The sequence below is a fragment of the Moschus berezovskii genome, chromosome 20 (genome assembly GCF_049115385.1).
Source record: "Moschus berezovskii isolate FMDL1 chromosome 20, NW_MosBer_1.0, whole genome shotgun sequence".
NCBI lineage: Eukaryota > Metazoa > Chordata > Mammalia > Artiodactyla > Moschidae > Moschus > Moschus berezovskii.
This window is the reverse complement of record NC_142479.1, coordinates 29,298,453-29,313,492: the sequence shown is the minus strand read 5'-3', so window position 1 is coordinate 29,313,492 and position 15,040 is coordinate 29,298,453. Positions and strand designations below refer to the sequence as shown.

Here is a 15,040-nt window from a genome sequence, read left to right as displayed (position 1 = left end):
TAACTCAGAATGCTTATAAGTCCTGGTCCCTTTGGCAGAGGAAGAAACCAAGGTACCCGCTAGGTGTACAAGCTAGTGAGTGGCAGTGTGGATGTGCTTGGTTGTTCAGTCGTGTCCGATTCTTTGCGACCCCGTGGACTGTATGTAGCCTGCCAGGCTCCTCTGTCCATGGGGATTCTCCAGGCAAGAATACTGGAGTGGATTGCCAAGCCCTCCTCCAGGGGATCTTCCCAATCCAGGGATCGAACCCACATCTCCATCATTGCAGGCGGATTCTTTACCGTCTGAGCCACCAGGGAAGCCCAGTGGGCCTCAGAGCCAGGATGTAAACGAGCCGGCGAGCAGCGGAGCAGACCTACCCCGGGACCAGCCACGCTGCGGGGCCGCGGGGCGCTCCCCAACCCCAGGGGACGGCCAGCTCCTCGGCGCCCCCTCCCCGCCCCGCCCGGCCCCCGCGGGGGTGCGGGGACCGCCCGTCGGGGCGCTGAGCGACGGCCCCGCAGCTGCCCGGGGCCTCCCGCGGCCCCAACCCGCGGCCGGCCCGGGGGCCTGGCGGTGACGGCGGCGCCTGGCAGCGGGGGATTTGGACGCTCGGCCCGCGGCTGCCCCGCCCGCGCCGCCGCCGCCGGGGGCTCGGCCGCCCGGGCTTATCTCCGCGCCTTCCCGGCATGCCCCGCTCGCCGGCGGCCGCCAGCCCCGCGCCCGGACTCGGCCATCGCGGGGCCCGGCCGCGGGAGCGCCCCGCCTGCGTCCCGGAGCCGCAGCCGCAGGTGGGTGAGCCCGGCGCGCCGCCGAGCTGGGGCCGGGGCTCCCGGCCCGCCGCCCCTTCGGAGCGGGCTGCGCGGGGCGCGGGAGAGGGTCGGCGGGGGAGGGGAGCCCGGCGCCCGCGGGCGGGCAGAGTTGGAGCCGTGCGCCCCGGAGCCATCGGCCCCGCGTGGCGCGCGCCGGGGCGCCTGGGCTTCCCTCCCGACGTCCTGGGTGCGGAGTGGGCGTTCTGGGTCGGGGTGGGGGCGCGCCCCGCAGAGGGAAGGAGATGGGGTCTTGGGTCTTGTTTTCTCCTCGTGGATTTAGAACCCGTTAGAGGGAAACAGAATAACTCATCCTGAAACACACAGAAAATAACACAAAGAAAGAGGGAAACACACGAAGAAACACGCAGACCGATCGCGGAGAGAGACGCAACGACTCGAGAGAAAAGCTCGTGCACGCAGAGAAACAAACACACCCGAAACTTAGCACAGGAAGGGAGTAAACAAAGCGGGTGGTCTTGGAGACCCAGGGCTGGGGGAGGGGAAGGGAAACGCCGAGAAAGCCTGAGACGAGGGGAGGGGAGAAAAGAGCCCGGGAGTGGAGCGGAAAGCTGAGCGAGGGAAAGTGAAGAGAGTGAGAAATGAGAGGGGAAGGAAAGGAGAAGGGCGGAAGGAGGGAGCCCTTTAGGAGGGACAGTACAGAGAAACACAGCCACAGACACCGAGCAGGACGCCCCACGCCTCCTCCAAACACAGAGCTGGAAAAGGTAGAGCTCAGTCTTCTCACCCTTGTGGGCAAGTGCACAGCCAGGTGGGACAGCAGCTCTGTGAGTGTTCTGAGACGGCTTCATTGGCACTTTGAGCCAGCCAAGTCCACCTGGAAAACTCCTATTCAGCCTTCAGAACCCAGCTCAAGCATCACCAGCTCTGGGAGAAAAGCTTTCCCAGAAAGTATCCTGCAAACACTGGTACTCTCTTTTCATGTACTTCTGTATGTGGCACATGCACACGGAGTTGAAATGGTTTGTCTGCCTGTCTACCTCTCCCCAGGCTCCCCCCGCCCAGGTTTTGGGGCCCATATCGTCTCCAGAATCCAGTCCTCTGCTTGGTGCATACTCAGTGGTTAATAAATACTTATTGAATGATGATCAGGAGCATTTGGACCTCCAAGACATGGAAAATAGGATTAAATTCAAATAGAGGAGATGTACTGTCCTGGAGTTAGAATTCTATGTTAAAGGACCCTTTTTTGCAGGTGGAGAAACTAAAGCCCAGAAAGGGGAGAAGACTGGCTCAGAAGGACACAAGTGGGAGACGTGCAATGAAATAACACTGTGAATACATACTTCTCTGAGATGCCATTGCTTCTCCAGTCTGTGAGGTTAAAATAGGTGTGAAATAACCTCCTAAATGAAAACAGGCAATAAATAGACGACAAACAGTTTAATGCCAGTTGTAAGTTTCCAACGGGACTTCCCTGGTGGCTCAGTGATGAAGAAGCCACTTGCCGATGCAGGAGACGTGGGTTCGATCCCTGGGTCAGGAAGATCCCCTGGAGAAGGAAATGGCAACTCACTCCAGTATTCTTGCCGGGGAAATCCTATGGACAGAGGAGCCTGGCGGGCTATAGTCCATGAGGCTGCAAAGAGTCAGACACAACGTAGTGACTAAACAACAGCAACGTTTCCAACACTGAAACTCAAGATCAAAACTTTCCCCAGAATGTTTAGAGTCCTCTTTTCTCCTTAGAAAGGACAAGGCAGGTGATAATCCGTCTCAGTTTGAGTGGATGACTTTCTGCTTCCTGACTACTTCAGTTCAATTCAGTTCAGTAACTCAGTCGTGTCCGACTCTTTGCGACCCCATGAATCACAGCACGCCAGGCCTGCCTGTCCATCACCAACTCCCGGAGTTCACTCAAACTCATGTCCATCGAGTCAGTGATGCCATCCAGCCATCTCATTCTCTGTCGTCCCCTTCTCCTCCTGCCTCCAATCCTTCCCAGCATCAGAGTCTTTTCCTGACTACTTAGACCTGGACAAATTACTTAACCTCTCTGGGCCTCAGTTTTCTCAACTGTAAAATGGGGATACTAACACCTTCCTCATAGGATCGTTAGAGGAATAAACACATACCACCAAGGGCCTGGCACAGATAGACCCTCAGTGAATACAATCCCGCCCTTCTTCTTAGGTGGGTGTTCTTTCAGGTGCCTGGTGCGCATACGAAAACAGCAGTGCTAGTGACTGTTTCCTTTTGTCCTGGGTTGAAAAGGCCGTCCTGCTCCAACTGGGGAGCAAAGGCTTTTATTTGGTTGGCCAAAAAGTTCGTTCAAGTTTTCCCATAATATCTTCTGCAAAAACTGGAATGAACTTTTTGGCCAACCCAGTAGTAAAGGAAAAGATAACATTTGGGTCTTGATTCTGTTCAGGCCCTCAGGTGTCTGCAGGTGGAGCCTCCCGCTCCACCTTCCAGCGGGTAAGACCCCACTCTTGCTGCTGCTTCACCAGGCTGCTCTCCCCTTGTGTCTTTCCAGCTTCAGCCCATGACGGGGACTGACCAGGACTGAGGGAGCCACCTGGAAGTATGGAGACCGTGGTGATTGTTGCCATAGGCGTGCTGGCCACCATCTTTCTGGCCTCCTTTGCAGCCTTGGTGGTGGTTTGCAGGCAGCGCTACTGTCGGCCTCGAGACCTCCTGCAGTGCTATGATTCCAAGTGAGTGGCCTGGGCTGGGAAAGGACGAGAGAAGGACTGTGCCCTGATGTCCCAACGAAAGAGAAAAGAAGTTTGGTGCTGGGCAGCTGTCACTCAACTTTTATCTTGAAAATGGTACCCTAAGGCTGTCATTCCCAGTAAAGATCTCAGAGCTTAAGAATGTTGCGAAAGCTCCCCAGCACCCTGAGCTGCCTTGGACACTGAACGTGCTCACCTAGCACACATCTGTCCCAAACTGGCCACTTAACATTTGAGCAGGCCAAACCATGGACAGAGGAGCCTGGTGGGCTACGGTCCAGGGGGTCACAAAGAGTTGGACACGACTGAGCAACTAAGCACAGCACAGCACGACCCCTTTCTAACCAACCTCGTGCGTCCGTGAGTGCTGAGTCGCTTCAGTCGTGTCTGACTGCGTGACCTGTGGACCAGAGCCCTCCAGGCTCCCCTGTCCGTGGGATTCTTCAGGCAAGAATACTGGAGTGGGTTACCTCGCCCTCCTCCAGGGGATATTCCTGACTCAGGGATAGAATCCAAGTCTCTTATGTCTCCTACAGTGGCAGGCAGGTTCTTTACCACTAGCATCACCTGGGAGGTCCCCAACCAACCTTGTAGGAGCAGAAATCTGATGCCCTGCACTCCAAGCCACATGCTGAAGCAACAGACATTTGGGGGTTGCAAAACACCAGCATAGGAACATGTCTCATCTCTGCACAGATTTCTTCATGATGTTCTTCACATGAAACCTGCTTGGTAATCACGGTGTTATTTTCAATTTAGGGATATTTTAATTGCTAGATCCCAAGGGACACTGACCACCAAACCCTGAGTTTCTCTTACCCCTTTGTTTGAATCCTGTCAGCATCTCTGTCGAGTGTTTCATAATTAGTAAATGCCCATTTGTGTGACCCAGGAAAGCTCTGCGATGGTGTCTCATGTTTTCAAGAACCCTGTTTTAAACTAGGAGGCGTTTTTTACATGCCCCTCTTCTCGAGTATAACTTGGAGGGGGTGGGATCATGCAGGTGGACCAAGGTGGCTCCCAGAAGCTGATTCTACGGAATGAGTAGGGGGTGCAGGGCAGTTTGGGTAATAGGAACTTGAGCTTCTCCATAACAGGTAGGCTTGAAGGGGAAACGAGTTACAGAAGGATGTGGTTTTGTCCTGAACGAGCATCCCTGTTTAGGATATCTGTGTAATGATTATGGTTGTAGCCCTGCCTTTCTCCGAGCAGCTCTTCTTGTTCTGTGTCATTTTTCTTGTGTTCCTGTGCCCTGCCTCCTTGACTGACCATGTGCCTGGCCCACACTGAAGTCCCACTAGCCTTCGGTTTGGATCCAGAACAAGTTCTTGCTTTCACTTACTCATTTCACTTATCCTTTCGGAGGGTATGTGGGCCTCGATGAGGAGAGAATCGGCAGGAACCCACTTACCTGGACTCTTCCTTCCAGGCCCATCGTGGACCTCATTGGTGCCATGGAGACCCAGTCTGAGCCCTCTGAGCTAGAACTGGATGACGTTGTCATCACCAACCCTCACATCGAGGCCATTCTGGAGAACGAAGACTGGATCGAAGATGCCTCGTAAGGCCTTGGGGACTGTTCGCTTTTCTCCAGCCGCCAGGGGGTGGGGAATCAGATTTCTGGGTACCCTTCCCTGGCTTTCCTTTGCCCGAGCTCGGCTGAGCACCCTGGAGCACTGTATTTGTTGCTGCTCTTCCCCTGCCCTCACCATGGGGGGACCTGGAGTGTGACACCACGGTGTTTGGCCTCACTCTCCCCATTTTGCAGACCTGAACACTGAGGCCCATAGATGTGTGGCAGAGTTGTTATAAAGTCACCATGGTGTGCTTGGGTTACCCTTGAGGCACCCGTGAATATGGCCCTCAGGCTCCAGGGATGCAGCTTTTGTTTCCAGGGTCCCTCGGGGATCCCTCCACCCCGCTGCGGGTTCAGAAGTGTGTGCCGCCCCTTCCCTGTTGCTCAGCCCTTCGTTCACTGGATGGGTGTTAACCAGTGTCATATGCAGGCTCTGGGCCAGGCAATGCAGATTTGAAACTGGTGGTGGAGACAGAATTCTACTAAATACACTATTTCAGAAATGATGGAGGGAAGTGGTGGGTCTCTGTGCCGGTGCAGTGAGCACGCAGAGGAGGCGGCGTCTATAGAGTTGCTGGGCTAGAGGAGTAGGGGTTGGACTTCCGAAGTCTTTCCCAGAGTGGGCGCCTTTTGTCCTGGGTCTTTTTGTTTTCTGTTTTTTTGGCTGCACTGTGCAGCATGGGGAGCTTCTCTCCGGCCCCTACTGGAGATAGAACCCCTACTCACTGCAGTGGACGCTTGAAGGCTTAATCACTGCACCGCGAGGGCAGTCCCTTCAGGACTTTAAAGATGAGTTCACCAGGGGATACAGGGAATGATTCCCTGGGTGGAGGGAACAGTCTCAGAAGCTCAGAGTTGTGGCACTAGCTGGAGGAGCCTGTTGGGTGCAGGAGGGGAAAGAGGAAGACAGGGGAAAGAAAGGGCTTCCTGCTTTAGCTCCTGGGCTTGTTCATTTTACCGCTGAGGCGTCCCGGCTCTCAGGTGGTGTCCAGCCATGACTGGGGGTCAGAGCTGGAGGAGGCGTGGAGGTGGTGGCTGGAGGGAGGTGGGCCTCTCTGGAGAAGCCCTGACAAATACTTCTTGTCTCCCCAGGGGTCTCATGTCCCACTGCATCGCCATCTTGAAGGTAATACTCTTTGATTTCCCCAGGAGAATAAGGGGGGTGGTCACCAAAGCATCTGGGTGCACAGACTGTCCAGGAGGAGGGACTTTGGGAGGAATGCTGATCTCTGCAGGAGGCCTCTTGTAACTCTTGGAGTTCCTTCTGTTCACTTCCACTCCTGGTCTGTTCTCCTTTGAATTCTGGAGGCCCTTTCAAAGGCTTTACTCCACCTGCTCCTCACAGTACAGTGGCCGGTGAAAAGACAGCAGAGATAGTCACCACGCATTCACTGACCAGGCAGAAAGCTGTGTGCAGAATAGCACGGAGCAAGACCACAGCCATTTTGGGGGGAAGGGCAATTCTCAGCTTCTTCTGGGCACTTTCTTCCATGAACTGAGGGCTCAGCCCTTGAAGCGAGTTGAGCTCTGTATTAGGGCATCTCCAGTTACTAGAAAGTTCCTCACCAGCCCTTTCTGTGACAGTGGTCAGCCAGACAGGACAATCAGTGTTAAAAAATCCAAACCACAATACTTCAACCTGAGAGTAGACTGTTTTTTTTTTTTTTAAATGCCAACAGCCTCCAGGACAGGGTGGAGAGTTGCATCCAATTTGCATTTAGGGTAATTTTTACAGTTTTGTGTAATTTTTATAGTTTGGGGTAATATTTATTGTTTTTGGGTAATTTTTACAGTTTTAGCATTTGTTTGTCAATTCTTGCCTGACATTCTCCGACTTATTAGGACAATAATAATATTGAAGTGTTTGACCAGTGGCAAATATTGTTCATTTCAGTAACCTGGGAAACCACACTTTTCTCTCTTTGTCTAGCAATCATTCAAGATCTCAAAAAAGGCAGCTTTTTTGAAATTGAAAATGACACTTAAGTGTCATTCCGTGCAAAATATTAAAAAGTCTTTTATCCCACCTCTTCTTTAGCTATTCTCTTAGGGGACAGAGAAGTGCCTGGTAAGATGTTGTCCCAGAGTCCAGGCTTATTATTGAGTTCCAAGAAACTCTTTTTTAAAAAATTGTATTTATTTTTAATTGAAAGATAATTGCTTTACAGTATTGTGTTTCTGCTATAGAGCAACATGAACCAGCTATAGGTGTACACATGTCTCCTCCCTCTCGAACCTCCCTCCCACCTCCCGCTCCATCCCACCCGGTTACAGAGCCTGGGTTTGAGTTCCCTGAGTCATACAGCACATTCCCACTGGCTATTTCACATATGGTGATGTGTATGTTTCCATGCTCCTCTCTCCATTCATCCCACCCTCTCCTTCCTGCCCGTGCTGTGTCTGTAAGTCTGTTCTTTATGTCTGCATCTCCCTTGCTGCCCTGCAAAGAGGTTCATCAGTACCATCTTTCTAGATTCCGTTTCTATGCGTTAATATATGATGTTTGTTTTTCCCTTTCTGACTTACCCAACTCCATGGTTATAGATGGGGATGGACGGGTCTAATGACTGGAGCAGCGATGCCACATTATGTCTTCCTTCTCCCAACCGGGATGTGTCCTGTCTTTGGGTTTTGTCCCCTGCCCTTATCTGTTAGAGGAGGGGAACGAGTGACAGCTGAGATGTGGGATAAATCAGCTGGAAGGAGGCTTACTGGGCTCAGTGGTCCATCCTGAGACCCTCTCAGCTTCCTCTTGAGCTCTCGAGGCCCTGCTGCTTGGCCACCTGCCCTATAGACCCTATGGTGGGGCCTCGAGGGAAGGGCCTGGGCTGTTCCCTGGGTGGGCTGTCGGGCTTCTTTCTGCCTGTCTTCCAGCCCCACGTATATGTGATGAAGTTGATGGAAATTCTTCCCCAGGGACAGAAGCACATCCAGGTTCTGACACTGGCTGGGGGGGGCATGAAAGTGAGGAACAAAGCTTTAGGGGTGGCCAGTGCTGCTGGTGGATGATGAGAAAGGCCATGTGTCCTAGTCTTGCCATTTTCCTGCTTTTTTTTTTCCCCCCACGGCCCTTTTATCATCATCACGAGAAACATGCTAAATTGTTATCCCAGAAAATTGTTGTTATAAATTCTGCTTATCTGGCCATGTTTCTGAGGGTGCCTGCAGAGATCTTTATCATTTTGGAAGACAAAGCCAGAAGGTGAAGGAATCGAGAGAGAAAATAGGTTTTGGGCCTGAAGGGAGAGGATGAAGTTAGAGCACATGATTTTTCTTAGGACAGATTATTTCAGCTCAGACTTCTCTTAAGCCGAGAAACCCTGGCCCTGGTCTGAGGTTCCCACCCCGCCCTCCTTACCCGGCTGTGTCCTTGGGTTTGCCTCTTCCATCCCTCTCATCTCTGCGTGCTTTTCACTTCAGTCTGTCTGTGAGGTTAGGGGGGCCCAGCCGTGGGATGGGGGTGGTGGCGGCGTGTTTGTCTTTGTGGGATGGCAGAGACCCTCGGGGGCTGGGTCCCCCTCATCACCTCTCTGCTCCCTGTTACAGATCTGTCACACTCTGACGGAGAAGCTCGTTGCCATGACAATGGGCTCAGGGGCCAAGATGAAGACCTCAGCCAGCGTCAGTGACATCATTGTGGTGGCCAAGCGCATCAGCCCCAGGTGAGGTCCCCACACTCCGGGGAGGGGGCAGGGGGGCTGGAAGTGGGGGTGGGGGAAGGGGCAGGCTCCCCTGAGCAACTCCAGGGGCAACTTGAATGGTTTATGCCCCACACAGTCCCAGAGAGCCCAGGAGGGTTTAGAGGCTGGGAGACTTTTCAGGCTGAGGTGGTGTCACAGGCTCCCTTCCCCTCAGGCGTGACCTCTCCCACAGGCTTTTTGGGAAGTGCCAGCATATGACTAGGGCCCCTCAGCTCCCTCTTCCTCAGTCCCATTCCAGCTGGGGTAGCCCTCCTTCCCCTGGGCACACCTTCTTCCTGGGCTCTGGGCCAGCAAGCTCACACCCCAGTGAGCAGTGACCTTCCTGCGTGCCCCATCCCGGCTGACATCTGTACTGAGATCAGCCCCGGCCCCATCCATGGCCCGGCCAGCAGCCCCCAAGCCTGGGTGGGAGGTGAAGGGCTCATTCATATCTCGCAGATTCCAGGCTGTCTGCAGAATCCCATGTAGGAGGCAACCAGCTGGACTGCAGGCGACAACAGCTCCACCCCCTCATCTGTCCTTGGTTTTGTGAAGAAAAGAAAGCTCTTTTTCTTAGAGGGGAGGGTGGTACTAAGTTGGGGCTGCCATCTGGTGGCTGGTATGTGGATGTGCCTTTGCCGGGAGTTTTTTCCCCGGTTCAGGAGGTTTTCTTAAATCAGCCTCCTGAGTTCCAGGGGTCCTCGCTTTTCCCAGTGGGCTGGGATGGATCTCAAGGAACCAGGCCTCGGAGGGAACGTGAAAGAGTTGGTGCACTTGAACTCCGTCCAGGGAGTTCAGTGAGTTGCGAAAGTGGGAGGGAGATACTCCAGAAGGATCTGGGCTGTCTCTGGAGCTGTCCCGGGTGGGTGTGGCTACAGGAATGGGATCAGCCTAGGTCGACCCCTGGCCTGAAGTGGACCCAGGCTCCGGGCAAGCACCAGCCCTTCCTCTAGTATCTGCTGGACCTCCCTCAACTTCCTGTCACTTCTAAGAGCCGTCCCAGGTCCTAGCAACTTCTTGTGACGCCAGGATACAAGGCAGCATCACCAGGAGGGCTCGGAGCAGGAAAGAGGGCAATTTCTGAGTACCAGTGGAGTCCTGGGGGGTCAGGACAAGCAGCGGTGCTAGAGCGAGGGTGTGACGGCGTGCAGAGGGTGGACCTCACGTGGGGCGCTCACTGGCCCAACCTACTGAGCACCTTGGACTGCTTCCAGAATGATCCCTGCCAGAAATCAGTCAGGGTCCTTGGTCTCTCCTCCTGCCCTCACGCATCTTTTATCCCCATGGTTTTTCTTATTCTGTTTTGTACAGTGTATTGATAGCAGACTAGTTTCAAGAAGAGTGGCTTCAGCTACAGGGTAGGGAAAAGGGCTGGCTAAGGTGGGCACTGAGTGACCGTGCATCTGCGCTTCTTCCTCAGCCCCTCAGCCCCAAGACAGGGACCTTTAAGCCTGTTTGCAAGTGCTTTTGGATATCAAACAATGCATCGTTATTTTTTGCTTCTTGACTAAATGGTCTAGGAGCAAGAATTTGAACAAAAATATTGAATCACGCAAATGAGGATGAATAGTAGTTCCTTCTTACATTTGATTTTTTAAAAAATTAACTATGAACTGTATCATGTGCTGCAAGAAATCCAGTGGAGCAGTTTGAACCCAAACTAAACTTGCAGCGTTTTTTTAGTGTTCTGTAACCATATATATATATTTTTTAATACAAAAGTAATAAACACTTGTAAAAGATAAAACATTGCAGAAATAGAGAATCTGAAAAGTGAAGGGATCCGCCACCCTCCAGTCCCATCCCATCCCAATTCCTGAGTGTAATCAATCGCTGTTGAATGGTAAGTATTTCTGCAGACTGGTCCTCCACTTCCTGCCAAATGTCATGCTGCTGCTAAGTCACTTCAGTCGTGTCCGACTCTGTGTGACCCCATAGACGGCAGTCCACCAGGCTCCCCCGTCCCTGGGATTCTCCAGGCAAGAACACTGGAGTGGGTTGCCATTTCCTCCTCCAATGAATGTCATAGCTATTGTTTATTCATTTTTATGCAAATAGGATCCATCAGACTTTGTATCTTGTTTGGCAGTTTGCCTTTTTGATGTAGTAGTATATCTTGAACATCATTTCACATGTGTGAACTTGTTCTTTTTAATCCATTGGAACTGAAAACCAGAAGAAATAGTCTCTAAACAGAAGTCAAAGTCTTTCTTTTTAATTATATCTATTTAAACTTTTAAAATTTGTTTTCATTTATTTACTTTAAAGAGATTTAATTTTTCACTTATTTATTTGGCTGCACTGGGTCTTTACTGTGGCATGGGGGATCTAGTTCGCTGACCAGGGATCAAACCTGGGCCCCCTGCATTGGTACCACGGAGTCTTAGCCACTGGACCCCCCCAGGGAAGTCTCTGAAGTCTTTCTGTTTAAGTACCTGTCCAAGAATGCAGTTACAGAAAGTCACTAAAGGCTGGGTCTGAAATGTCTAAAGAGAAGCTTTGGGGTATGGAAAGAAAGGAAGGAGAAAAGGCCATAAGAAAAGGGGAATACTGAAAACCTTTTGCCTCCCCTCAGAGTGGATGACGTTGTGAAATCCATGTACCCTCCGTTGGACCCGAAGCTCCTGGATGCCCGGTGAGAGGGGTGGGGTGGTCGTGTGTCTTTTCATGCTGAAAGCTCCCCATGTTATCAGATCTGTGAGGTTGGCTGTTTTGGTGGTGGAGGAGAAGGCTGCTTTGTTGGGTTCCCAAGACTGCTCCAGCTTTGGGTACCATTCAGTTCACTGTGAAGGGTCAACCAACCAGTGAGCCAGGCCTGGCTGGATGCTCGTGGCCAGAGTTCTTCCTGAAACCCCAGAGGAGCAGGAGGAAGAAACAGTCTTAGATTTTGAATTTTCTATGATAAAACGTTCATCCAAGCTACGTCCTATATGCACCTCCCTGCCCTCCCATTGCCTCCATGGCTATCTCTGCTCTTTGGACCCCCGAAGCAGACACGCCTCAGCTGTGAGTACTGCCCAGTGGGTCGCTGGTGTGGGTGGTGGGCAGGAAATGAGACTGGAAGTGACAGGTCAGCTAAAGCTGTGCTCACCTTCTCAGTACGTGTCCAGGAACCCTGTCTCGTGACCGTCCCTTATACACAGAGGGTACTTAGGCTTTTGAGATTGTTATGTTCCTCTACCAAATGCAAACCCACTTAAAAAGAAACAAACCAAAGTATGTTCCTTTGTCTCTCGGATTTATATGACTGTTTCACAGGCCCATTGTGTAATAATTGCCAGACAGGCTGTGGGTCACAGCAATTCTGTTGGTTTCTCTACCCTACTCCTATTCCTGCCCAGCTGTGTTTGTGGGCTCGTCATCTGTAATGCGTTCCCAAATGCATCATGCATACTCACTATTTAGAAGATACTCTGCAGTGAGTTTTTCAATACTGAAAAAACAAGCTGCCTCCTCTATTTGGTTTGCAGTTAAATTTTTTGTGAGACTATGGTAAACCGGTGCTGGGTCTTATTGATTCAGAATCAATACGTGATGCCCAAGGTGGGGTATGAAGATCCTGTCTTTAAGTGGGCAGCAGTTGGGGATGTGCTTATCCCATTGACTAGATCCAGACTGTCCCACAGAACCCTCTTCTGGGAGATGTTACTGGATGTGTTGCAGAAAGCGGGCTGCCAGTCTTAAATAAGTTAGTGAGACTCAGAGAGTATTACATTCTTTTCTTAGAACTTTATCATGTACATCACCTGAGAAGGGCTTCAGTTACATTTGTTCAACCCAGATGTTCCCACATTTATTTCAGCATGGAACCCTTTTTAAATTACGTACCTAGCAATCTCTTGAGGACGGGACTCTAGCTTGGGGAACCCTAGTCTAGCCTCTGTCCCTTTGGGCTTTAGGGCAAAGTCCCTTGGATCCTAGGGGAGCTGATCCTGTTGTGTTTTTTTCCTAGCACAACTGCCCTGCTCCTGTCTGTCAGTCACCTGGTGCTGGTGACGAGGAATGCCTGCCACCTGACCGGAGGCCTGGATTGGATTGACCAGTCACTGACAGCCGCCGAGGAGCACTTGGAAGTCCTTCGAGAAGCAGCCTTAGCTTCTGAGCCAGATAAAGGCCTCCCAGGCCCCGAAGGCTTCCTGCAGGAGCAGTCGGCCATTTAGTGCCTGCTGGCCAGCAACTGGTCACAGGGGCCAGTCTGCTGCCATGACTGGGTGGCTCAGCTGAGCCTTCCACTTCTTCCTGTAGAGTTAGTTGTTCTCCATGGCTGGGGAGTCCAGCTGCGTTTGTGTAGTAAAGCAGTTGGTGCCTCTGTTGTAGTTACAAATGACAGCTGGTGAGTGGCAGTCTAATCCCACACTTAGGGGAGATGACAGTCACCATCTGTACAGCTGAGCTTTGAAAACGGGAGGACTGTAAGCTGTATTTAGCTCACCTAGTGCTTTCAAGAAAATCGAGCCACCGTCATAAGCATCAGGAGGTTTCACATTAAAATCAGAATTTCTGGCTTCTCTCAAACAATCAGAAGATGATGAAGCAGCTCTGATCTGCATTTTCCAAAGTGGACAATCAATTGGAACTAAGTAGGAGTTGCCTCTCTTGACAATACTTGTACTCTCTCTCACTTGGTCTTTTTCGTTAATTTGTGTTGTGTGCCTGGTCCCTGAGGATCTGAGTCCCTTCTTCCCTTTATAGGTTTCGGTTTGAAGGTGAGCAGTGTTAGAATTGATCATTCCCTTTTTATCATTATACCTGCAATTTTACCTAGCTACCACTAGGTGGAGAGTAAATACATACTTAGCTTTCCCTCAAGCGTGTGGTTATTGAGTCTAATTCAAGTGCTTGGTGTGTGTTGGGACATAGCTGATAACCCAGGGTGGAAGGAGAGGGGCTGTGACTCTCGAGGATGCCTTGTGTGTCTGACTCGAAATATTCAGAGACCTCGTCCCCAGAGTTCAGAGAGGTGAAAATACCACCAGGCAGTAGTTTCCACACTATCAATGACATCCATGAAAGACGGGTTCCCGTTCCTTTGATATCTGTTTGGCAGTTATTGAAAGATGAGGAGCATTTTTTACGATTTGAGACCTTTGGAGGACCTAAAATCGCAATTGCCTAATCCGGTGTGTGTTAGTCGCTCAGCCATGTCCAACCGTTTGCAACTCCGTGGACTAGCCGACCAGGCTTCTCTATCCACAGAATTCTCCAGGCAAAAATACTAAAGTGGGTAGCCGTTACCTTCTCCAGAGGATCTTCCCAACTTAGGGATCGAACCTGGGTCTCCTGCTTTGCAGCCAGATTCTATACCATCTGAGCCACCAGACATACATCCAAATCCCATCATTTCCATCACAAGCATATAGGAATACCTGGAATACTTTGCTTCCTCCCAGGATCTCAGAGTCAGCCTTGCTCTTTGGAGAGGGCACTGGCTCGGGACTGCCTTGGTTCGTATCCTGTGCTGTTAAGCGTGTTTGGAACTCCACGTCTGTTCCCACTTCATTTTCTGTGCCCTAATTCAAGTCAGCAAATCCCTCAGCCTGACTTTAGAGAACCAAGAACCCATTTCCCAAGCCCAAGATCGGGACCTTGCTCATCACTGAGATGTGCTATCCATCCAATTTCTCCTAAAAAGCAAGATGCTTCTCACCGGCACAGTACACGCCAGTTCCCCACTTGAGAAAATGGATTCACAGCAGGTAATCAACAGGGAAGCTGGGGATCAACTCTCATAGAAGGATGGAAGGATTCCTGATGACAGGGCACACCTTATTGGATTGTCTGCTCCTATCAATGCTGAGCACATGGTGGTTAACTTTCCTGTCTTGCTGGTGAGCTGTGAATGGGAAATACTCAGAATTTGACTTTTCTTTCTTATTTTTTTTAAGGTTTATTTTTCTATGGACCGTTTTTAAAGTCTATTGAATTTGTTACAGTGTTGCTTTTGTTGTTTATGTTCCCTTTTCTTGGCCTTGAGACATGTGGGATCTTAGCTTCTTGACCAGGGATGAAATTGGCACACTCTTCGTTGGAAACCTGGAGTCTAAACCACTCCCCACTTTGACTTTTCTATCTGTGGCCTCCATCGTAGGTATCCAGAGTCCTGTTTTTGTCCTTTTCCCTCCCTTTCAATACCTGCTTTCATAACCAGACGGGAACCACCACGCTAAGGTTGCAATAACTGCCACAGCTGTCAATGTCCCTGCATTTCAACCCAGACCAGAGCCCTTAGCCAAAGGGAGCCCTTAACCTCTCAGATACCATCCACAGGTGTGGGGTTAGAAGTGGAGAAGTTTCCCAGCA

At 51.2% G+C, this 15,040-nt stretch overlaps 1 protein-coding gene across 1 annotated transcript; it reads left to right on the top strand.

Annotated features, from left to right (window-relative positions):
- The first annotated feature begins 327 nt into the window (after positions 1-327).
- Positions 328-13,543, top strand: TMEM98 (transmembrane protein 98). Its single transcript, XM_055395305.2, has 7 exons — positions 328-770; positions 3,286-3,466; positions 4,914-5,045; positions 6,153-6,186; positions 8,607-8,722; positions 11,316-11,375; positions 12,693-13,543. Exons 2-7 carry the CDS (start codon positions 3,336-3,338, stop codon positions 12,898-12,900), a joined length of 681 nt encoding a protein of 226 aa, XP_055251280.2. The 5' UTR covers positions 328-770; positions 3,286-3,335; the 3' UTR covers positions 12,901-13,543.
- Positions 13,544-15,040: the final 1,497 nt, after the last annotated feature.